At 37.1% G+C, this 24,963-nt stretch overlaps 2 protein-coding genes across 2 annotated transcripts; one reads left to right on the forward strand and one right to left on the reverse strand.

The window, feature by feature from the left end:
- Nucleotides 1–10,765: 10,765 nt before the first annotated feature.
- On the forward strand, nt 10,766–11,655 carry LOC131168353 (uncharacterized). The gene is made up of 2 exons (XM_058127717.1): nt 10,766–10,855; nt 11,248–11,655. The coding sequence occupies exons 1-2, from the start codon at nt 10,777–10,779 to the stop codon at nt 11,487–11,489; spliced, it is 321 nt and encodes a 106-aa protein (XP_057983700.1). The 5' UTR covers nt 10,766–10,776; the 3' UTR covers nt 11,490–11,655.
- Nucleotides 11,656–22,815: 11,160 nt separating this feature from the next.
- On the reverse strand, nt 22,816–24,696 carry LOC131167947 (UDP-glycosyltransferase 73C4-like). The gene has a single exon (XM_058127029.1). The coding sequence runs from the start codon at nt 24,511–24,513 to the stop codon at nt 22,987–22,989; it is 1,527 nt and encodes a 508-aa protein (XP_057983012.1). The 5' UTR covers nt 24,514–24,696; the 3' UTR covers nt 22,816–22,986.
- Nucleotides 24,697–24,963: the final 267 nt, after the last annotated feature.

Consider the following 24,963-nt stretch of genomic DNA (forward strand, 5'->3'; position numbering starts at 1 on the left):
CATGAGCATATATCATATACATATATATTGCTTGATGACCTTTTTCTTTCATTTGTGATATATTTTCAAAGATTAAAATGTCTCCTATTCTCTTTTTTTGAAAACCATTTTTAGGGAAAATATTTTTGGAGTTATATTTAAAGAGGCTTGAGCATATAACATTCTCTATATGTGTATTGCTTGAAGGCCTTTCTATTTTTCATGTTTTTCAAAGATTAAATTTCTCCCATATTCTTTTAATTGGAAAAATATTTTTTAGAGAAATTTAATGTGAAAAATGTCTTGAAGGCTTTGGCTAATATTTTGCTCATATATTTTGCTTGAATGCCTTCTTGGGATTAATTTTACTAAGGTCAATCATTTTGAAGAAAACCCTAATATTCTCCTACTCTTATCTTGAAATACATTTTTTGGAGAATTTCTTTGGGTTATACAAGAGGGAGCCTTGAGCATATATCAAATTAATATATACTTGCTTGAGAGGCTTCTCCTTTTATTTTATAAAGGTCAATCATTTTAGAAAATAAAATCTTTTTCCAAACTCTCAAGTTTTACTTGAAAAATATTTTGAGAGAAAACTCATACTCTACATGAGCTTCATTTCAAAATCATATGAGAATGCATATTAGATTTTAATGTTGTACATCCCTGCTTAGTTTAGAAGAATATTTTATGTACAAAATGATTTTCATGTAATGGTTCGGTTCAGCCCATTAATTGAACTGGGGAGTCTCAGCCCCGTAAGTGAGACCGGTTCGGTTCAGCCCGAAATTGAATTGGGGAGTCTCAGCCCCGTAAATGAGACTAGTTTGGTTCAGCTTAGTAATTGAGCTGGGGTTTTCCTCGCCCCGTAAAGAGAGGATGTAAAAGGCTTTTGCTCTGCCCGGTTAAGTGAGCAGGTATAGTGGAATCCTTGGGGGTAAACCCAAGGCGGGGATATAGGCTGGTTTGGCCGAACCTCGATAAAAAATCTGGTGTTGCTCTTTCTATTTTATTTAAATTCCTGCACTTTAATTTCAGCATGTGTATGAATGTTTATTTAATGTCGAAATTATTCTTATGCACACATTTGATTTAAATAAGATACTGCACATGTGTATGTTTGCATTTATTGTTAAACTCGCTTTACATACACGTATACATGTTTAATGGGATATGATACTGTAATGAATCGGCGAATTATTTAAATTATCCAAAAAGTTTTTAAAACCCAATTCACCCCCCCCCCCTCTTGGGATCACACCAATTCCAACAGTTGCACACAAAGTTAAAAAGCTGAGAATTTTTATTAAGTTGCAACGTATATCTTGATTGAATGTTTTATGATTGTTTGATTTGAATATTGTGCTTGATTGGTTGGTTTAATTAATTACTTGTTTGGTTGAGCAATAGTATTGTGAATTAAAAGAACTAAGTTCTTGTGTGATTGAACAAACAAGTCTAGAATTGAATAACCAAGAAGAAGTCCTCATAGGAATTAAAAGAAAATTTTTAAAAACCAATTCACCCCCCCCCCCCCTCTTGGGACTACACCTTACTTTTCAGATTTATTATAAAGTACCATTGGGTAACTTTATATTAGCTCTTCCGAAGCTTGCAATCAAATTTGTAGAAACAGATATTATATTGACATTTATTGAAAATATATTCAAGTAATGAAAATATTTTCTATCTCAAAGATTTGTGTGTGTTGCAATTTTGTCAGCTAAAAAAATTTTTTTTCTTAACGTTGATAAAAGCAATGATAAATCCAAACAAATATTGCTTACTTTGTATCATTGTTTGATTTGTAAGAAAATCAGTAGCATTTATTTTTACTTTTTTTTTTTTACTATTTTCTTTTTCATTTATAGAGGCTTGGTATAAATTTACCAAGTGTTGGGGCGTACGATAGGTACGCGACCAATGACCTTTTATTCCGTATTTGTAGCATTCATTTTCATAATGCGTATCATTGATTATCCCACTTCTAGGGGTCATCCCTCTTCTAGGGGTTATCCCTCTTTTGGGGGATCATTAACTCATGTCTTGATGCTAGTGATTATTTCAATCACGGCAACAACCATGCCCATGACCAAACCTTTGTCCTCGTCCTTGACCACAAAAATTTTTCATATTCACTTTAGGGAGAATGATTGAACCAGTTTGACGAGATTGGTAATATTTTATCAAAATCTCGTTATTTTGTTAAGCACCAAAAAGACATGATATGAATTCAGAAGATTTACTAAATTTCCTATCCCTATATTGCTACTGCAAGAGCATATTAGTAAGATGAAAAGTAGTAAATGTCTTTTCTAACATGTCTTCATTAATAATATTTTCACCACATAATTTTATCTTCGAGCTAATTTTACGTAGAGCTGAATTAATCTTACAACTTCAGGTGCAACCATTCATATCGAGCTTTTGGTAAAATCTAATGGTCAAATATACCCTTTAAAAAATTTTCGTACGATAAGTGGGTCTTTAACAGTGAGGTATTCAGTTTTTAATTCTTTCTCTAATTAGAGAGATAACAATTATGAGAGAGAAGAAGTATTAATATGATGGGGAGCTGAATATAAAATAAAATAGGCAAATACATTTGATCCTATGCATGATTTTATATATATATATATATATATATATATATATATATATATATATATATATATATATATATTTTGTTAATAAGCTGCTTAATCCATGCACCTTCCACACGCCATCATATATACATGCGTGAAGAAGATCATGACTTTTATGCGATCCTGTAGGGATGCAATATTTCCATCTAAAATAGTATTTTTCAAATTCATTGTATTTATATGGATTTTGATATCAAGAATATATGATATACATTTATTTTCTTTTAATGTCAAGTAGAACAAATTTAATTTTATTTATGTTTGACATATAAATAAATTAACAGTAAGGCAATTTGTAAAAACGGAATGTAAAAGTTGAAATAAAGCTACAATAATAATATAGTATTATTTTTATCCTTCTGGAGGTATTTAAATAAGTTTATTCAGGAATGTTATGTTATTTTTCTCAATTTGTACTCTCTAGGAGTATGATCCCAATTTATAAAATTAAATTGGGTAATAATTTACTACATCTTGCGGAGGTTAAATATACTACCTCATTTAGAGGATAAACGTTTCACCTCTTTGGGAGGTCGATTTTAACATCTCTCGGGAGGTTAAAAATATACCCTCTTCGAGAGGTCTATCTCTTCTGTAGATTAAATATATAGACAAGAAACTTAAATATATTGCCTCTTTAGGAAGTCTATCTCTTCAGGAGATTAAATATATATACAGAAGATTTAAATATATAACCTCTTTAGGAGGACTATCTCTTTGAGAGATTTAAATATATAACCTCTTTAAAAGAACTATCTACCATCTAGAAGGTACTCTTTAAACTTTAAAAGACATATTCTCTTCTGAAGAATATTGTAATCTTGTGGAGTAAAACTTACAAGAAACAAATAAATTAAATAAGAATTAAAGAAATAACTCAGATGGGTAGCTAATAAAGTGTTAAAAAATGATGATTGGATCAAAGTTTCACTATTTCGGGAGAAATTAGAATATGATATAGATATGACCTTATACAAAATATCTCTCCTTATTTCTTTTATATCACTCATCTTTCTTTCTACTTCCATCTTTCTCTCTTCTTTTTTTCCTACTCTTCCTTTTTTCTACTCCACTGGCTATGTGGGAGGAGATATTTATAGCCTTCACAAACTAGTTAATACTAACTTTATTAGTGCAAACATATGAGACGGATTTACATGGGAATATAATTAGTGTAGATATATGAAACAAGTTCATAGGGACATAAATTAGTGTAGACATATGAGACAGGTTCATGGGGACATAAATTAATGTAGATATGTGGGGCAAGTTCATGGTTGACATGGGGAACATTCACCTATATTTCATAGCAATTTCATGTTACTAACTAAATGCAATAATTATATTTTAAAAGCAATTCCAGTCTTGTGCTGATTCCATTCTCCCTTCGATTCCGCCCTACTTTAGCTTCATTTGTAAACCAAAAGGTGGGTTATTTTCTGATCCAACTTTGGAAGATATAAAGACGATTGAATTTATTTAAAGATTTTGGCATGGAGGCAGGTCAAAAGTACCAAACTACTAAAGACACATGAAAACTGGTTCAACCATCATCAATCACCACCCACTTCATTTGCAATGTCTACACTATTGTAGTAATTCCTTGGTTGAGCTCAAGTTTCAGGATTATCGGGGAGTTGATTCTTGGCATTCACAACTAGAAGCACAGGTTTCAGTAGATCTCTATATTACCATACGGAGGTCATTCCATGGCTGTCTTCCTATTTCGAGGAGATCAAACTAGAAGGAACAAACTGGAAAGGAGATCAATGCTCAATCAAATGCAACAAGGAATACAGTATCAACTGGATCCATGAAAAAGGAACTCTATTTCTTTGACTGATTGAAAAAATAAAGGAAGGCTAACTTTTCCTTCTAGATCTCTTAAATGGATCAACCAAAAGAAGATGCATCCTAGATTCATAGGTCTCTGAAGAAGATTCAGGCAAAGGTAAAGCTCGCAAAGGATTTTATTGATAGACCAAAACTAATTAGCAGGAACCTAAACCTAAATTGAATTTGGGAAAAAAATTTCCCAAGTTGTGGCACATTCTGATTTGTTTGAAGCAGGAAATCGTAAAGATAAATTCATTGATTCGAGTATTTTCGTTGAACCTGATAATCAGGGTGTTAATAGAAGAAATAAATTTCTTAAGCCCTGTTTAATTGGGAAGCTAGACAATGGCATTAAGTCAATTTCAGAGCTAGAAGCTTGGTGTCAAAAAGAATGAATTCTCAAAGGAACTATGAAAATTAAAAACTCTCTTTCAATTTCATTTTGTTCGTTTTAGTGTTAGGAGAGATATCAATAAACAACCACAGCGGAATAATTCTTCTCCTTATATGCAAGCAAATATAGTGTATCTCTTCTTTTATACATGATGGAAATAATAAGAAAAATAATCAATCACACCAAGTTACAAGAACACAATCAATTTTTTACGTGGAAAACTTCCCTAGTGTGAGGAAGAAAAACCACGGGACCTAGTCCAGTTAAAATCTCCATTATCAATCAAATAATGGGTACACGAAGTTTTCTCTAATCATAATTAGAGGATATAAATATCTCTCATCAAGATATCAACAATCTTGGCAAATACAAAGAGAATTGGAGAGAATATACCAAATTCGCGGTTACTGTTAACGGGCAAAAATCCCAACTCCTGAGCTCCAAATCTGATCTCACCATTCAGATTGTAGCTCCTTGAGTCTTGAACCTCTCCTCCAAATTTTAGCTCGATCGGACCACATGCAGGATCAAAGTCTTGATAAAATATGGGCAACATGAGAAAAATCACATTTTTCTCTCTTTCTTTTGAGAAGTGACCGCTCCTCTCTTCTCCCCTCTCTTTTTATAATTTCCTTTAGGTTTTTTCCACTAAAGGGTTGGGCTTTGGGCTTTTAATAAAGCCCACTTGGGCTTTCCTCCACATGGAAGGAAATAACCCAACAAATCTCCCCCTTTCCGACTATGTGGAGGGAATCATCATCTCGGCGATCGAACAACAAACTTCAAGCTTCTCCCTTGGTAGTGTCTTTGTCAACATATCAGAACCATTATCATCAGTGTGAACCTTCTCAAGTTCCAATAACTTATCGTTCAACGCATCTCTGATCCAATGGTATCGTACATCAATGTGCTTCGATCTTGCATGGAAACTGGAATTCTTAGCAAGATGAATAACACTCTGGCTATCACAAAACAACACATATCTCTGTTGCTCAAAACCAAGTTCTCTTAAGAACTTCTTTGCCCATAGCAACTCTTTAGTCGCTTCCGTTGTTGCAATGAACTCTGCCTCTATCATAGAAAAAGCAATACACTTCTAAAGTCTCGATTGCCAAGCTATAGCCCTACCTGCAAAAGTTATCAAATAGCCCGAAGTAGACTTACAAGTATCCACATCCCCAGCCATATCTGCATCTGTGTAGCCAACTAACAATGGTTGTTTGTTTCCCAAACCAAGTCTCAAACTGGAAGTGCCTCAAAGATACCTCATGATCCACTTCACTGCATTCTAGGGCTCTCTTCCCGGATTTGACAAGAATCGGCTAACTACACCAACTGCATAGGCTATATCTAGTCTTGTGCAAACCATTGCATACATCAAACTTCCTACTGCTAAGGCGTAAGGAACTCTTTCCATGTCTTCCTTTTCCTTATCTGTAGAAGGACATTCCTTTGTACTTAGTCTGAAGTGGGTCGCAAGCGGAGAGCTAACCACTTTAGCTTTGTCCATATTGAATCTCTAAAGCACTTTCTCAATGTATTCCTCCTGTGACAAATATAACTTCTTGGCACTTCTGTCACGACTGATTCTTATGCCAAGAATTTTCTTTGCTGGCCCCAAATCCTTTATAGCAAATGACTTACTCAATTGCTTCTTCAACTGGTCAATCCTTGAAGCATTCCTGCCAACAATCAGCATGTCATCCACATAAAGCAGTAAGAAAATAAAATCATCATCAGAGAATTTTTGAACAAATACACAGTGATCTAAAGTTGTATTCTTGTAGCCTTGCTCCCTTATAACAGACTCAAACTTCTTATACCACTGTCTCGGTGCTTGTTTCAAACCATATAGGCTTTTCTTCAGCTTGCACACATAATCCTCTTTCCCTTTCACTCTAAAACCCTCTGGTTGCTTCATATAAATCTCTTCCTCCAAATCACCATGAAGGAAGGTAGTTTTCACATCCATCTGCTCAACTTCCAAGTCAAGACTAGCTGCTAAATCGAGTATTGTATGGATCGATGACATCTTTACAATTGGAGAGAAGATCTCATAAAAATTTGATACCTTTCTATGATTGAACCATTTTACAACCAATCTAGCTTTGTACCGTGGTCGTGAAGAGAACTCATTTGGCTTCTTCTTGTAAATCCACTTGTTCTCCAAAGCTCTTTTTTCTTTAGACAACTTCACTAACTCAAAGGTGCGGTTATCATACAATGAATGCATCTCATCTTGCATGGCCTCAACCCACTCTGTCTTGTGTTCATCTTCCATGGTTTCTACAAAATACTAGGGCTCTCCCCTGTCAGTCAATAACACATTGTTCTACTGAATACCGAGTGGAAGGATGTCGGTCTCTAGCTGACCTCTTGGATGGAATCTCTGGTGGAATCTCTGGCACTGTCAACTGCTCATCAGTCTCAACATCTCCCTAAACCTGTAAGGGAACATCCATATCACATCTACCCTAGTGGTTATCCTAAACATCATTCTCAACTTGAGATGAAAAATTCTTTAAAGGAACTGGATCCACATCAATCAAACTGTCACCCTATTGAGACATAGATTTCTTTACCTTCTAAATATCCTCAATCGTCTAATCTTCTACAAATACGACATCTCTGCTTCTCACAATTTTCTTCTCAACTGGATCATAAAGCTTGTATCCAAATTCATCTTGACCGTAGCCAAGGAATATACACTCGCATTTTCTCATCAGTTTGGACCTTTCATCTTTTGGAATATGCACAAATGCTTTGCACCCAAAAACACGCAGATGATTATAGGAAACATCCTTACATGTCCAAACTCGGTCTAGCACATCAAACTGTAGAGGAACACAGGGTGTAAGATTCAACACATGAACAACAGTGCTCAATGCCTCCCCCCAAAAGGATTTTGGCAACCAGGCTTGTGAAAGCAAACATCTCACTCTCTCAAGCAGTGTTTTGTTCGTCATTTCTGTTATGCCATTCAATTGAGGAGTTTTTGAAGGAGTCTTTGGATTCTGAATACCCCGTTATCTGCAATACTCATCAAATGGACTAGAATACTCTCCACCGTTGTCAGTCCGAATGCACCTCAGTTTCTTCCCAGTCTGTCTCTTAACTAGGGCTTGAAATTTCTTGAACTCAGCCAACACTTGGTCTTTTGACATCAAGATATATACCCACAACTTCCTTGAATGATCATCTACGAAGGTCACAAAGTATCTGGAGCCACCAAGTGTTCTCGTCTTCATAGGGCCACACACATCCGAATGTACTAAATCCAGTATCTCTGACTTTCTCGAATGAGGGGAATTCTTGAAGGAAACTTTGCTCTGCTTCCCTGACAAACAATGAGTACACCTTTTCAGAAGTGTACTTTTTAGTCCACATAGTTGACTTTTCTTCCCCAGTAGAGCTAATCCTTTCTCCCTCATATGAGCCAGTCTCTTGTGCCACAACTCTGTTGTACCATTATCCTCCATCGCATTAACTATGTCATTGGAGATCTTTGATTGCAAAATGTACAATGCAGAGTGCTTCATGCCATGAGCCACAACCATAGCACCCCTTGTGAGCTTCCACTGGCCATCACTGAAAGTGCTACACTACCCTTCGTCATCAAGTTTACCTGCAGAAATCAAATTCAAACGAATGTCAAGAATATGCTTCACATCTCTAAGAACTAAACTTGTGCCATTATTTGTCTTCATATACACATCCTCAATTCCAATGACTTTAACTAAGCCATCATTTCCCATCTTTACTGTTCCAAAGTCACTAGATCTATAGGATGTAAAGAGATCCTTCTAAGATGTAGCATGAATGGAGGCACCACTGTCAATCACCCAACTGGTCTCATGAAATGCAACATTTATCATCTCATCATCATAAATAATGAGGAATTCTGCAGGAGTGGTGGTAGCAACTCTATCATCACCATCTTTGTCATCTCCATTCTTCATTCCCTTCCCTTTTCTCATTCTTGTTTTCTTTCTTCAATTGCTTGCAATATTTCTTGATGTGTCCCTTTTTCCTACAATGATGACACTCAACATTTGCAAACTTATTGGACTTGCTTCTGATGTTATCTCTATTCTTCAGACTTCTGCTCTTACTTCTCCCCCTCTTTTCTATAACCAAGATCTCTGATTGTGAAGAGGATCCTTGTGTTTTTCTTCTCATCTCTTCATTTAGCAAACAACTCTTGGCCATATCCATTGTGATTACATCTTCTGGAGCGGAGTTAGACAATGAAGTTCTAAGCACCTCTCACGAGTCTGGTAATGAACCAAGCAACCATAAACCTTGTATCTCATCATCAAATTTAATACCCATTCCAGCTAACTGATTAATAATTCCTTGGAATGTATTCAGGTGATCAGATAAAGGAGTCCCGTCTTGGTACCTCAAAGCCATCATTTGTTTAATCAGAAACAACTTATCATTTCCAGTATTTCTAGCATATAGTTGTTCAAGCTTATTCCATAGAGAACGTGCATTTGTTTCTCCACTAATATGGTTCAAAACATTATCATCTACCTATTGCCTGATATACCCACACACCTATCGATGTAACAAAGTCTATTCCACATTAGACTTTTTTTCTGGTTTTTCAGCACTAAATACCGGTAGGTAATAATCTTTCACATAATGAAAATCCTCCATTTTCCTTTCCATGTGTGATAATTTGAACCATTGAGATTAATCATTCTACTAGTATTTGCTTCCATAACTCAAACTGCTAACCTGACAGTCTGTTAACCGGGCTCTGATACCACTTTGTTGGGAGAGATATCAATAAACAACCACAGCGGAATAATTCTTCTCCCTATATGCAAGCAAATATAGTGTATCTCTACTTTTATACGTGCTAGAAATAATAAGAAAAATAATCAATCACACTAAGCCACAAGAATACAATCAATTTTCTACGTGTAAAACTTCCCCAGTGCGAGGAAGAAAAACCACAGGACCTAGTCCAGTTAAAATCTCCACTATCAATCGAATAATGGGTACACAAAGTCTTATCTAATCGTAATTAAAGGATATAAATATCTCTCATCAAGATATCAACAATCTTGACAAATACAAAGAGAATTGGAGAGAATATACCAAATTTGCGGTTACTGTTAATGGGCAAAAATCCCAACTCCTGAGCTCCAAATCCGATCTCCACCGTTCAGATTGTAGCTCCTTGAGTCATAAACCTCTCCTTCAAATTTCAGCTCGATCGGATCACAAACAAAGCGGGATTGGAGGCTTAATGAAATCTGGGCAGTATGAGAAAAATCACGTTTTTCTCTCTTTCTTTTGAGAAGTGACCGCTCCTCTCTTCTCCCATCTCTTTTTATAACTTCCTTTAGATTTTTCTCACTAAAGGGTTGGGCTTTGGACTTTTAATAAAGCCCACTTAGACTTTCCTCTACATGGAAGGAAATAACCCAACATTTAGTAGGGTGGGGGATGCAAGAAGGTGATTAGGCTGAGCAAGTGGAACACCTCCATGCTTTGCCGCAAGCACAGGGACAGCAGATCAGATAGATGGATCAACATCAGAGGTATTCCTCTCCACCTGAAAAGCACAGCAACTCTGAAGGCCAATGGTATGATTTGCGGGGGGTTATTGGGAAATTTGAAGGATGATTAAAAGTCAATAACGTTACACAGATTCCAGATCACGTTTTAATTTTAGATGGAGACAGCCTATCGCTTGAATATCGAAAGTGAAAACAACGTAAGGATTTTTAATAATAGGCGTCAATATCGATTACGTGACACAGCAGCAAATCTTGAATTCCCACAAAGTCATTCTAACAGGAAAAGTAAACACAAGACGTGCCCTTGCCTTGAAGAATTTCAAACATCTAGAAGAGTTAGAAGGCATCATACCCAAAAAAAAGAAGAGATGCAGAGAGGAAGACGATGCGTGGGTCCAGACATGCCTGGTTAGCGAGTAGAGGAAATGCACAATGTTCAACCTCGGCCGAAAAAATTTTCAAAGGTATTAACTGCTCTGCTAGAATTTCAATTTCAAAAAGTCCACCATCATCAATTGTAGATGGCGTAAAAAATAAGAAAAAGCAGCCACCGGTTTTAGTAGTAAAGATTGGAGACCCACTTCCAGATTTTTATTTTTATTTTTTTAATTTAAATTTAATTTATTTAAACAATATTTAAGAAAAGTTTGTGAGAATTTTATTTTTCCGTCCTAAAAAATACTAGACTATCTAACCTTTTGTAAACACTGTCCCAACATCTTTTAATCTGGAGTTGACGTTGACAAAAAATGTTGGATGGTCAGCGTTTTTTTTAAACAATTAAAAAAAAAGAAAATACTACATCAACGGTCGCTTTTTTACTCTTCTCTTCCTCCATTCCCTTCCCCTATTTCAGCCACCTCCGTCATGGACGTTCATCGGAGCCCCAGCCCCACTGCAGACATTCCGCCTTCTGCCGTTAGAATACTGCTCGATGCGTTGGTCCACTCTGAGGACGTTTTGCAGTCACCAGCGTCGGAGGAGGAGAAATCCACAACTGGAAAGGGCTTCGCAGCCCCGGCGTGGCTAAGGCATGAGGATGTGGTAGTGCGACAAACAACGTCATTGCGACAAACAGTATCAGCATGTCGACGCTAAAAAGGGCTTGGAGAATGGTGTAGTCCTCGCCTCTGGCAGGCAGGTTGAACATGTTGATCGTGCAGGAGTTTGCCGCCTTCTTCGAATTTGTTGGAGGTAGGATCGTCAGCAGCGGCAAAGGTGGCGGAGGCGGCGGAGACTCAATGGGAGGTGGACTTTGAGCTAGTGTTTTGCTCTTCCGAAGACAAAACTCTTCTTTTATAACAACTGCTAGTGTGTTACAAAAAAGTAATTTGTAATTTTATTAATGTTAATAAAAAGAAGGAGGAGATTGGTTATTGTAGAAGTTTGTGGAAGTGTCTAAATGTATCTAAATGCCTCAACGGGTTAAGGAATGGATGTACCATGCAAGCTGGCAAGCTGGAATTAGCCGATATTGGAAATATATGAGCCTCCTTTCCTGCTTCCCTACATTTTTCCGCTCCATATCTGTTGAGGATGTGGCTCATATTCAAAGTGGATCACATGTACTAGAGAAAGTTATATGAAGTGAGGGACTAAGAGACAAAATCAAGGTGCAGCCATAGAGAGCAAACCATCGACGATTTGGGACCTAACCATCGAAGATTTCAGGCAATAGCTGCAAAGAGTTTTCTTTTGATCCAAACCATTGTCAGTTTCCATTGGCACATATTACGTATTTTGAAATCGGGAGCTTGTAGATTAGGCTTATCAGAGGAATTTCCTTCGAGGGATCGCTATAGATGTAGTTTATATATACTAGAATACTTTTGTACCTGTTAGGTTCATATTTAAACAATATTGTAACCCAAAAATTGTAACTTTGACATTGTTCATAGTGAAAACCGAAGTGCTGCTCCCGTGGACGTAATCTATTGTCGAAATCACATATATCTTGTGCGTTCTAGTTGTGTTTGATTCTTCTTATTCTTTTTTGATTTCTTCTTGAGTATATTTCATTATCAAGTGTTTGCATTAGACGCTGTTGATTCGTTCGTATTTGATTGTGTGTTTCTGTTGTGTATGTTCAAGTTGAATGAACGTCAACAAGTTGTATCAGGGCCATTGGTTCTATAATCGCTGGGGTCTCTTCGATTAAGTTCGATGTGAACAAGTTTGATGGAATTGGTAATTTCGGGTTTTGGCAATGAAGGGTGAAGGACTTGCTAGTGCAGCAAGGGACGGTGAAGGCGTTATACGGAAAGAAGTCGGACAACATGAATGACACAAGTTGGAAGAAGTTTGAAGCAAAGGTGGTTTCTCTCACCCCCCCCCCCCAACTAAAGTTTTGCTAGTTCCTAACAAATAACGTGAATGCAATTCAGGGTGGTGTCATACCAATTTCAGTGAATGAATGTAGATGCAACACAACCACACCCTTTCACATTCAAAAATATCACCAAATTACACACAAACTCATTCATACACAATGCACGCAACTCCAAATTAAATCATTCATGCAAATCTCATCATTATATAGCCATTAAGAACAGTAAACTCACGTAAAATTAACTAGCGAGCACAATTCCAAGTTAATGTAGCCATATAAATTCGAGTATAAATAGGCAAAATCTTGTAGCATGCATAATGTGTGTGACTTGTTACACCTAGGATATCCGTGGACACCTAAAGAATTGTCGCTTTGACTCGGCCTAACTGGCATACCCTCAAAAACACTCGAAAAGGATGGTTTCACTCGTCGTATGTGAGGAGGAGTCTTATGATCAAACATCCCACATATTGCAAGGAATAAACGCTAAATGTACAGAGTGGACTAGTCTGAAAAGGATCTAGCCTATTTAGAAGGTGTCGGGTCCTTCACCCTAAGATCTTCTCACCTACTCGCCATGTCCAACCAAGACCACCCTAGATCAACTTATTCACAAACCAGGCGTGAATACATCTGAGGCATAAAGCGGGTGAAGAGTCTTCATATATGGAGAACATGTGTCGTCTCCTTGACTTTTGTTGTAGTTGTGTGAAGCAGGTATTAATCTTTCACCTCTTCTGGGGTATTTCTATTTCTCTTTTTCTTTCTTCTACTCATTTTTCAATTTCTTTCTTTTCATGCTCAAATAAAACAATCATAACACACTACAAAAAAATAGGTTGTTAGTAACGAAAGTATTAGTGACGATTTATTGGGATATCCGTCACTAATAATGGTGTGTTAGTGACAGCTGTGAAACCGTCATTACTAGTTATTTTATTTAAAAAAATATAAAAAAAATTAAATAAAGGGTATTAGTGACTGATTGGGAGATCCGCCACTAATAATAGGATATTAGTGACGATTTTGAAAACGTCACTACTAGTTTTTATTTAAAAAATATAAAATAAATTTGGTTAATGGTATTAGTGACGGATTTAATAACCGTCACTAATAATTCATTTTTTCAAAACAAATAAAAAAATTTCAATTCAGAGTATTATTGATGATATTGTATATTTGTCACTAATAAAAGACTAATAGTGACGAATCTAAAAATTCGTCACAAATAATTCCTTTTTAAAAAAAAATATAAAAAAATTTAAGTTCAGAATATTAGTGACGAATTTATAAATTCGTCACCATTGTTGTCTTATTAGTGACGAATTGTTATATTAGTGACAAATTTGGACCGTCACTAATGCTTTGTTATTTATAAAAAAAATAAATGAATAGTAGTAGTGACAGTTTTGAAATTGTCACTAATGCCCAAAAACCCTTATTGGTTTCCGCGGGATATCTTCCCTCCTTCTCCAGCTGGCTTCTTCCCCTTCCCCTCCGTTTGCATCCCGCGAACCTCTCTAGCTCCCAGTCGATCTCCCGCTGCTCTCCGCCGCAAGCCACCACACCAGCTCCTCCTCTTCCCCTCCTGCTCCGGCGATCCTCTCTCCCAGTCTCCCTCTGCTCTTAATCGGCTGCAAGCCACTGCTCCAGCTCCTCCTCTTCCTCGACCTCATCCTGCTTCGGTGATCCTCTCTCCCAATCTCCCCCTGCTCTCGGCCACAAGCCACCCCTCCTGCTTCGGCGATCCTCTCTCCTAGTCTCCTCCTGCTCTCGGCCACAAGCCACCCCTCCTACTCCAGCGATCCTGTCTCCTAGTCTCCCCCTGCTCTCGGCCGCAAGCCACCCCTCCTGCTCTAGTGATCCTCTCTCCTAGTCTCCCCTCTGCTCTCAGTTGCAAGCCACCCCTCCTGTTCCGGCGATCCTCTCTCCCGGTCCCCCCTACTCTCACCAGCAAGCCACCACCTGCAAGTCGCCGTGGCCGTCACATGGACGTAGGCACGTTGTCGAAACTTGTAAAAAATCTTGAGGTTCTTCTTTCCCTTTATTGTTTTACTTTTAAGCATATATTTATTTATTTTATCTATTGCGAATATTTAAATCTGATTTGGGAATGTGATCAAAATTGATTTGTGAATGACTTGAATGATTTAAACTTCTATTGAGATCAGACGCTGCTGTAGCTGAAAATTCAGACTTGATTTAATTTGTTGGTATTACTTATTTTTGGTTGATTAATTGTTCAAATACAAGAATAATATTTTTTTTGTGTTTATTGAATACAAAGTTTGGGCATGCCCCATGATCGCCAACTATCTTGTTAAGCTAACTTTACTCAATGGGGGATTGAATCAATAATTAGCATGGAAAGAATTAGGCCGTAATTTGATGAATTGATTTGATGCATTATTTATGTTCGATTTTGATGGTTGCTGTTGTATTGCTTGAATGGTTCTTTTCTTACATTGCATGGATGTGTTTGTCTTCTATTATTAGGTACTATTTTGCTTAGTGGTTTGTGTCCAATGGGGTAGAACTGGTTGGTGATTTCTTATCAGCACTAAGGGTTACAAACTAGCACTTGGTATTTATAGTGTGGAATCCAACAAATTTAGGTGCAGAAACCATTGTTGAAGGTTTTATTTTATTTTTGGCCACTGTTAATTCATTCGCTACCTGAATTTGTCATGTGTGTGGGTTACATTGCCTTGATGCCTTTGTTTTTTTAATCAAGATTGTATGCAAGAATGTCATTTCGATGCAATTTATAAACAATTAGGGATATTATTAAGAGACTCCCCAATGAACTTAACTAAAGTTTGGGTATCGAACACTAGTGTGAGTTCAATATACAATGTGTTAGGGTAGTGCTAGTATGACACTATTAACCTTGTATCTTTACTGATTAATAATAACTCATGCCTTAACCCTGTGTTTGGGAGTAGATTTTGCGAATTAGATTTGAAATTTTGTGGATTTGAAGAAAATGTTGTGTAATATTGTGTTGAGTTTACTTTAAGTCACACATCCAACTCCAAATCCTAAATTCCATCCTTCTGAATACTAACCTAGAGCTGACCAACTATAGATGACAGCAATCAAGGAACTATTGTACATGACATGAGCAGTGTTGGGGATGGAGTTGTGAATGTATGCCTCAATTGCTGCAAAGCTAGCTGGTGAGGAAATTTGCGACCAACAGGTGGTTATAATTTTACATAGTTTTGTGTAGCTGGAGTTCAAAACCTTGGCTTGCCACACGGTGATGAATTCATTTGTATTGTGGTTGATTAGATATATTTATTAAGGCTTGAGAGGGTTTCAATTAGATTGACAAAGTTGTTCTTTAGTGTGGCCAGCATTGATCGTGCTAGCTCCTCTTGGTGGAAAAGCAGCTCCTCTAGGTGTTTTGCATATTGATATGGGAATCAATGTGTATTGTTTGGGGTTCAAATCTTGTAAGCTTGTCTGAGCATATTGATTATTTTAGAATTATACACCCATCACTTGATGACAATTCGACAATATATCAAAATTTAGGAAGCCGGGCATTTAATATCCTATCCCAAATTTAATAGGTATCTTTACAATAGCCCTAAAATTAGTTCTAAATGAATTTGCAAGTTTGGAAAACTATCACTTTGTCCAGGGAAGTCTCATAGGATGGGGAAACTAATTTAATTGAACTCTCATTTATCCTATTTTCATATTTATATGATAATTTGCACTATTCATACTTGTGTGTGGCAGTATGGTATGGTAAATATTATATCAAAAAAGAAATGTGTTTCTTATAAAATGAAATTTATATGATAATTTGCGCTATTCATACTTGTTTCCACTAGGCTTGATGTGGAGTGAATAAAAGTTAAAAATAAATTTACTTATAAAAAATTGTGTTTCCTTTATGACAAAATTAAAGTAGTGTTTGGGAGTAAGGATTTTAGATCCTGGATTTTGATTTGGGTGGATTCAGATAAATTTCAATACAATTTTATACTATTTTTTTTATTTAAATTCAATACAACTACAAATTCACTGCATTTGAAAACATACAACAAGTGTATTTTGGTTGAATAATAAGTTACCATATTCATATTTACACAATGATTTGCACTATTAATACTTGCATGGGAGTAAGAATTTTAGATGTTAGATTTAGATTTGGGTGGATTTGGACAAATTTGAATACAATTTTATACTACATTTTATTCAAATTTAATACAATTCTAAATTCAAGGCATTTGAAAACATACAATAAGTGTATTTTGGTTGAATAATAAGTTACCATATTCATATTTACATGATGATTTGCACCATTAATACTTGTATATGTGTGTGTGTGTGTGTGTGCGCGTGCGCTTGTGTGTGCATGTGAGAGTTCATTGCCTGACTTATTGGCTTTGACCAATTATCTTAATTATTTATAATGTGTTTCATAGTAGTGAGGTCATAAAATTTGTGGTTGATTTGATGGATGTGAAGCAATAACACTAGGATTCTCTATACAGTTATGCCTAAAGATTTGACATGGATGCCTTGAAACTTTAACTTTGAACCAAATTGTAAAGATGGTTGCCCTTCATGGTCAGTAACAAATATTTGAAGCTCTAACTTCTACCCTTCAACATCTTAAACTTTTCAATATTAATTTGTACTCTTTTTCGTTGTCAAATGCTCTCTCAAGGCTTTAATAGGTTACTAAAAAGTTAACCTATGGGCAAATTATTTTATATGAGCATTTTTCAAATTTGTACGCCTCCAAAACAAAATCTTTTCTTCCTCTTTTTGAACTTTTATATACGAATATTGAAAAACTTGAAAAGAAAATGATATTTTGCAATCATTTGAACAATTAAAAATGAAAAATATTTTCTACAATTGAACAGACAGTTAATTCTAACCTTTAAAATTCTAACAATAAATTGGTATAATTATTCACCTAAGCTTTGACAATGCTCTCTCATTTTTCTATCATCTAAAATAGCTCACAATTTAAGTCTATTTTACTACTTTGAAAAAAATGAGTTTACAACACTTTGAAAAAAAAAAATGTCATTTTAAATCATCCATTGCATTAGATAAAATTGATCGTCCTTACACATATTATTAAAAAACAAATGCGTACATACAATGCATAGATAAGTTTTATGTTCCTCAAAACCAAAGCTTGAAATCGTAGCCACTTGCATGTTTTTTTTTTTTCTTTTTCAACTTCATGTATTCATTGAAGCTTAGACCCGTCCAAGAACGATTACTATACATTCATTCCTAATCGTACATGTGAGACAAATCAATTGTTATATTTCAATTGATTATTAGTCATACTATGTTGACTAATAATCAGTTGAACATGTTAATTATTTGTTTCACTTACAATTAGTAATGTTTGTATTTCAACCATTCTTGGATTGTCCAATGTGGACAGTTCAGGAAGTTGTATTTACATTGTTGTCATTGTTCACGCTTTGTCAATTGTCATTATATATTTTGAGCGCGTCTCTACTTGTGTTCTCTGGGTGCATAGTGGGGTGTCGTGACAATTTGTTAGTGATGGAAAACTACCAAAATTTTCTCTTCCCCCATCTCGTGTACTTGGAGAGCCATGGGGAGATGCTGTCGAAATTTATAACGACTACGACAAAGGAATTTGAGCGATTGATCGTAATGTAAATGCAACATTCCTGAATGGGATAGGATCCATACCTTTTAGAGTATAATGGTTGATTATAGGATTTACGATTGATGCATGATAAACATTATGAGACTATAATGAACACCATTTACTTGAACATATTATAGGGTAATTAATGAACATGGATAAGAGTTGGATGAACGCTCGGGGTAGGTTTTTACCAGAATACGTGAAAGGGGTACATGATTTCATAGAGTTCGTGCGTCCTCGTGCAGACAGAGCCAGTAGAATAAGGTGTCCTTGCAAGAAATACCAAAACATAACATTCAAACATATTGATCTGGTCTATTCACATTTGTTAGACTTTGGAATGGAGAAAAGGTACACAAGATGGGTGTTCCATGGTGAAGATTACCCAGTTCAGAGCGATAATGATGACGATGAAGATGAGGGGGCAAATATAGTAGGTGGTGATACACATTCAGAAGAATTAATTGAAATGTTAGGGGAATTGCAAAGGGGGATTGTAGTGGACACGGGTGATGTCAGTGTGTCGCGTACTGGTGATGAAACTACTTCAGCGGGTACCATACCTTGCGATCCTAGTATATTGAATCAACTCGGTAAACCATTTACTAATCTTATGAGGGATGCACAGGTGCCCCTATATCCAAACTGTAAAAAGTTATCAAAATTAGAGTTTCTGATAAAGTTGTTTCATGCAAGGACAATGCATGGGTTATCTCAGAGCGCATTTAACATGCATTTAAGCCTCATCAAGGCAGCACTGCCGGAGGGTAAAACACTTCCCAAGTCTTTTTATGAGGTGAAGACATACATGCATGAATTGGGTCTCAGTTACACTCTAATACATGCGTGTAGGTATGATTGTGCACTCTTTTATGGTGAACATGAAAATGCGAATGAGTGCCCAAAATGTGGTGAACTGAGGTATACAACTAATTAGAAGAAGGGTAAAAAGATCCCCAAAAAAGTTTTGCGATATTGTCCATTAATCCCGTGGCTGCAACGATTGTATATGTGCAAAAAGATTGCTACAGATATGAGATGGCATCAAGAGAAATGTCTTCAAGATGGAAACACCCTTAGCCATCCAGCGGGCTCCGAAGCTTGAGCCAAATTTGATAAAATGCATCTGTGGTTTGTTAGTGATCCTCGCAACATCAGACTTGGCCTTACTTCAAATGGGTTCAATCCTTTTGGTAACATGACCAACCCGTATAGCATATGACCAGTTATGATGATACCATACAATATGCCACTATGGCGATGTATGAAAGAACATTTCATTTATATGTCTCTGCTGATTCCCAGACCGAGAGCACCTAGTAATGATATTGATGTTTACCTGCATCCGTTAATTGACGAGTTGAAAGAATTATGGGAAAAAGGAGTCGAGACATTTGATGTGAAAACCAGGACAACATTTCGGATGCATGCTGTAGTCTTGTGGATAATTAATGATTTCCCCGCATACGGCAACCTGTCAGGTTGGAGCACAAAAGGTTACTTAGCATGCCTAGTATGTAATAAGGATGTTGGGTCCTTATCCTTGAAGCATGGCGGCAAGTTATGCTTTATGTGTCATCACCGTTTTCTACGAACTGGACATCCTTAGAGGACTCGTGGCATCAGAAGCTTCAATGGAAAAACTGAACGAAGGTCGTCGCCAAAGCGGCTAAGTGGTGAAGAGATATTAAACTAGCTAAGGTTGATCGGAGATGTGAAATTTGGGAAACCACCGACTAGTAGAAAAAGAAAATGCGCTAAGTGGGAGTTGAATTGGACAAAGAGAAGCATCTTCTTCAAGTTGCCATATTGGAAAGATCTTCTCCTACGCCACAACTTGGATGTCATGCACATCGAAAAGAACATTTGCGAGAATGTCATTGGTACATTGCTTGATATAAATGGGAAGACAAAAGACACTGCGAATGCTCGCCAAGATATGGAAGACATGGGAATACGACCTGAGTTGCACTTGTTTCGTGATGGGGACAAAATTCTTATGCCATCAACTTGTTACACATTTTCGAAGGATGAGAAGAATAAATTCTTCGAATGGTTGAAATCAGTGAAATTCCCCGATGGATATGCATCGAACATAGCTAGATGCATAAACACGAAGGAAGGGAAGATGTTAGGAATGAAAAGTCATGACTGTCACGTCCTTCTACAATGGGTTCTACCCGTTTTCCTTCGTGGACACTTGACTGAAGATGTTCGCTTGGTGCTGATTGAGCTAGGATTCAGTTAGAGGATGACATCGTGATCATACTATGCAAGCTGGAGAAAATTTTTCCGCCAGCATTCTTCGATGTGATGGTCTACCTAGCTGTCCATTTACCAAAGGAGGCCATAATTGGAGGATCGGTTCAATATCGTTGGATGTATCCTATTGAGAGGTAAAGTATAAAGTCCTTGTATAATGGTCACGTGATTTCCCTATTTGAATTTTTTTTTTCTTTATTGTGTCTACAAGTCTATAATGCTACGTAAAATGCACAGGTTCTTGTCCACTTTGAAGGGGTATGTGCGCAATAAGGCACGACCGAAAGGTTCAATCATTGAGGCGTACATTGATAGTGAATGTCCTGCATTTTGCTCAATGTATCTACAAGATATTGACACAATGTTCACTCGTGATGAGCGAAATGCAGACGTTCATGCTATTAATGCCGAAAAAGAAGAACCCAGGAGCTCTATATTTCGAGAAAATGTTCGGCCTCTTAGTGCACAAGTTTACTATTTCATTGATATGGATGACTTAGAAAAGGCTAATTTTTATGTCCTCAACAATTGTGATGAAACTGTTCCATATATCGAGTACGTGGTTCCAAACTCCTTACTTTGCATTGTATTTACATATGCATAATTATATACTTACTTGACATTAACATGTACTACTGTTGTATATAGCGAACATAAAGCTGAACTCCTGGCCCAAAATGAACAGAATGTTGATGAAAGACATAAGAAGGAATTTATCAATTGGTTTGGGAGTCGTGTATGTAACAAAAACTGCTTCAGTTAGAAGCAATGTATATTTTCACTATTGATGGTATTCTTCTAAACTCTTGTTTATTTAATAGACGAAAGTCATGTTTTACAATAAGGAACCAACGGCAAGTAAAGATTTGTACGCGTTGGCATGTGGCCCCGATTAACGAGTTAACCGCTACAGCGGTTGCATTGTTAACAAGTTACGATTTCATACAAAGTCCCTTGAACTGCATAGAAGAACCCAAAATTGTGGGGTTGCGATACTAGGCACAGAAGAAGATGAAGATATTGACTACTTTGGTGTGTTGGATGACATTATAGAGCTTAGTTATGGAGAAAATAGAGTCATCCACCTGTTCAAGTGTACCTAGTGGGACATCGGTAATAAAAAGGCTAAGATAAACACCGATGCCTACTTCACCAGTGTCAATTTTAGCAAGACCTGGAATCAAAATGACCTTTTCGTGCTTGCGACGCAGGCAGAACAAGTGTTTTACCTTAAAAACACCAAATTGAAGGGTAAATGGCATGTGGCCCAAAAGAATCCTCCCCGAAGTTTGTGCACAATTGCAGAAGTGGTAGATAGTGAGATGAGTGCCAGTGAGACTGCATTCCTTATAAACCTATGCAAACAAATGTATACTGGCATATTGTCGAATACACTTTCCATCGAATGAACAGATGTAAATTATAGTCTTTTAATTTTTTAAGGCTTTCAGCTTTCATTAATTTTTTAGATATATAAGATAAAGTTTATTGCAAATATATTTTGTTAAAAAGAAAAAAAATGGCATCTGAAACCAAAAACCTACTTACTTGGTCTTGAAATTGCACGCAACCCCACCTTTTAAGGCTATTTTGACCTATTCCTTATTCCACCCGACCAACTCATCTCTATTTCTGCTAGATTTGTATTTTTGCTCGATCTAGTAAAACTTTTAGAGCATGGTCAATTCTAGTGAAACACTTAAATAAGCATGACAAGTCTCAACATTATATTTAATTATATAGAAATTTAATATCTATTAGCATGCTTCGATGTTCTTCACAAAAATAGGAGCATGTAAAACGATAAGCACACCCCTTACTTTGTTTATTAAAAGCAATAACAGGATAATATATAGCTGTGTTCTACAAGTACAACTTTGTCTTATTTTTTCTTTTTATGAAACTCTTATGGTTCTTGATGTGCAAATGTATATAATTGCGCAATTAGTAAAATATAACAAAAAGAAGTATAAACGTCTCCCAACAATTAATGTTGGGAACTTTTATATTCAGATTTCAGTATGCTTAATAAACAGACGTCTTAAATCATGAGTAAGCAATTCTATGTGCATGAACCTCCAATGAAATAAAAAATGAAAAAAAGTATATATATATATATATATATATATATATATATATATATATATATATATTAATGTGGTTTAGAATAGCAAAGGAATTTGAATTCCTCATTAGCAACATCAATATCCCTTTCAAGATAAGCACGAAAACACTCATAGCTCCTGGATAATTAATAATTGACATGCACCTTCGAAAACTGAAAAAGAAATTTGTAGGCCCAATCGTTGAATTTTAATCCTTTTTTTTTTTTTTTTAATTTAAACCCTTTCCAAGCATTGACTGTCACCAGCACCTAAATTTGCCCCTGTATTGGTTCGACTGGCCAGGGCTTGCAGCTGCATGATGTCCTCAATTAAGAATCCAACGTTGAGGAAAGACGACCCTCCTTCTTCCACTGCCCTCTTTGCCATCTCCTTGAGCTCTTTAGCTCTTCTTCTCCTTTCCTCTCCTTCCTCTTCTCCATCCATGACCTCCTCTATTGCTCTCTTCACGGCCTCCCTCTTCACCAATTCCCCAATGTTCTCTTCTTCCCACCAGCGCACGGCAGCCTCAGCCCCCACCCTCACCCCAATTCTCAAAACTTGCACTATCAGCTTCTCATTATAAAATTGCTCTGCAAACAGAGGCCACGTTATCATCGGCACACCCGCACAAGCCCCTTCGAGTGTCGAGTTCCACCCACAGTGCGTCAAGAACCCGCCTACTGAAGTATGTGATAGGATCAACACTTGGGGAGCCCAGCCTCTGATCAATAGGCCTTTTCCATTTGTTTTTTCCTCAAATCTTTCTTCCGCTATCCATTTCTCCAACTCGCTGGTTTTGTTTCCTCTTATTACCCATATGAATGGCCGGCTCGACATATTGAGGCCTAAACCAAGCTCTTTCAATTGCAGTGATGAGAGTTGACTCAGGCTGCCAAGGCAGGCGTAAATCACAGAGCCTGGAGGCCATGAATCAAGCCACCTCAGACACTGCTGCTCATCAACAGAGGCCCTGTTACCTCGCTGAGCCTTATATTTCTTCTCCCGGTTGCACATGGACACCGGCCCAATGCACCAAACTTTGTTTCCTTTCAACTTGCGACATTCATCGACATATGCCGGTTCCAGCTCCTCGAAGCTATTGACAACAACCCCAAATGCTCTGTCCTCAGCTTCTCTCATTTCTTTGCGTGTATCTGTGATATCCAGCGAGCCAGGGTTGAAGGTTTCCGGCAGCTGCGCCCTGGTAAACTCAATATGATCAGGCAAACCTGGCACAACGAAGCGCTCCCCAAACGAGGCATGTTCGTAGGCCTTGGAGTCATACAAACTCTGGTTGCACAACAGGGTGAAGCAGCTTGTTCCATCAAAAACAAGCCTAGGAATTCGAAACTTGCTAGCCGTATCGGCTGTCCATGAGATTGCCTTGTCGGATATTATGCAGCTTGGACCGGGATTCATCTCCTTCAGAGATTGTTCCAGGGGCCGCTGCCACATCCGAAGCGCAACGATGAAGTTCTTTAGCAACCCTCCAGAGGGGAGAGTGTCGACGCTATCACACTCTGCGGGTAAGCCAGCCTCGGAAGACGGAAACTGGACCTGGAGAACACGGATGGGAAGGCCTGATTCAATGTCGCGGTCGATGGTCGCATGGAACCGGATGGTGTTGGAGGGGGTGGAGATGATGGTGACGGTCACGCCGCGTCGTGCAAGGATTCTGGCCATGTCTACCATGGGGATAAGGTGGCCTTGGGCCATCAAGGGTATCAATATAAACTGAAGCATAGGAGGTTTGGAATCCATTGCTATGATTACCGGCTGTCTAAACGTTGAGTGTATTGGAGCTAAGATATGTATATATATATATATATATATAGGAGGAGGGGATGTAGCTTGGTTTCCTTGTACAGGCTTCTAGCTAGTAGCCATGGCGCGAGGGCATAATAAGCTTATGGATATAAATATTAGAAATGCTATTTATACTTGCCACATGTTCCAATTTTTTTTTTTTTTTATCAGTTTTATTATTATTATTATTATTTTTAGGTAAAATGCACCCCTCACTTTTTAGAAAAAAACACTCCACCCCCTTAATTTTTTGAAAACGACCATAAACCCCTCTAGTTTAATTTAATCTATAACATAAACCTTCTAGTTGACTGTTAGTGAACCATTAAGTTTAGTAAAAAATTAAACTTAATAAAATGACAATTTTATTGTTTTACTCAATTTTAATAAGATAAATTAAGAAAA

Source organism: Malania oleifera, chromosome 11 (assembly GCF_029873635.1).
Source record: "Malania oleifera isolate guangnan ecotype guangnan chromosome 11, ASM2987363v1, whole genome shotgun sequence".
Taxonomy (NCBI): domain Eukaryota; kingdom Viridiplantae; phylum Streptophyta; class Magnoliopsida; order Santalales; family Ximeniaceae; genus Malania; species Malania oleifera.

Coding starts and splice junctions, on each gene's coding strand:
- LOC131167947 (XM_058127029.1), bottom strand. CDS start 24,513: ATGGATTCCAAACCTCCTATGCTTCAGTTTATATTGATACCCTTGATG.
- LOC131168353 (XM_058127717.1), top strand. CDS start 10,777: ATGCGTGGGTCCAGACATGCCTGGTTAGCGAGTAGAGGAAATGCACAA. Junction 10,856..11,247: donor GGCCGAAAAAATTTTCAAAG/GTATTAACTGCT, acceptor CCCCTATTTCAG/CCACCTCCGTCATGGACGTT.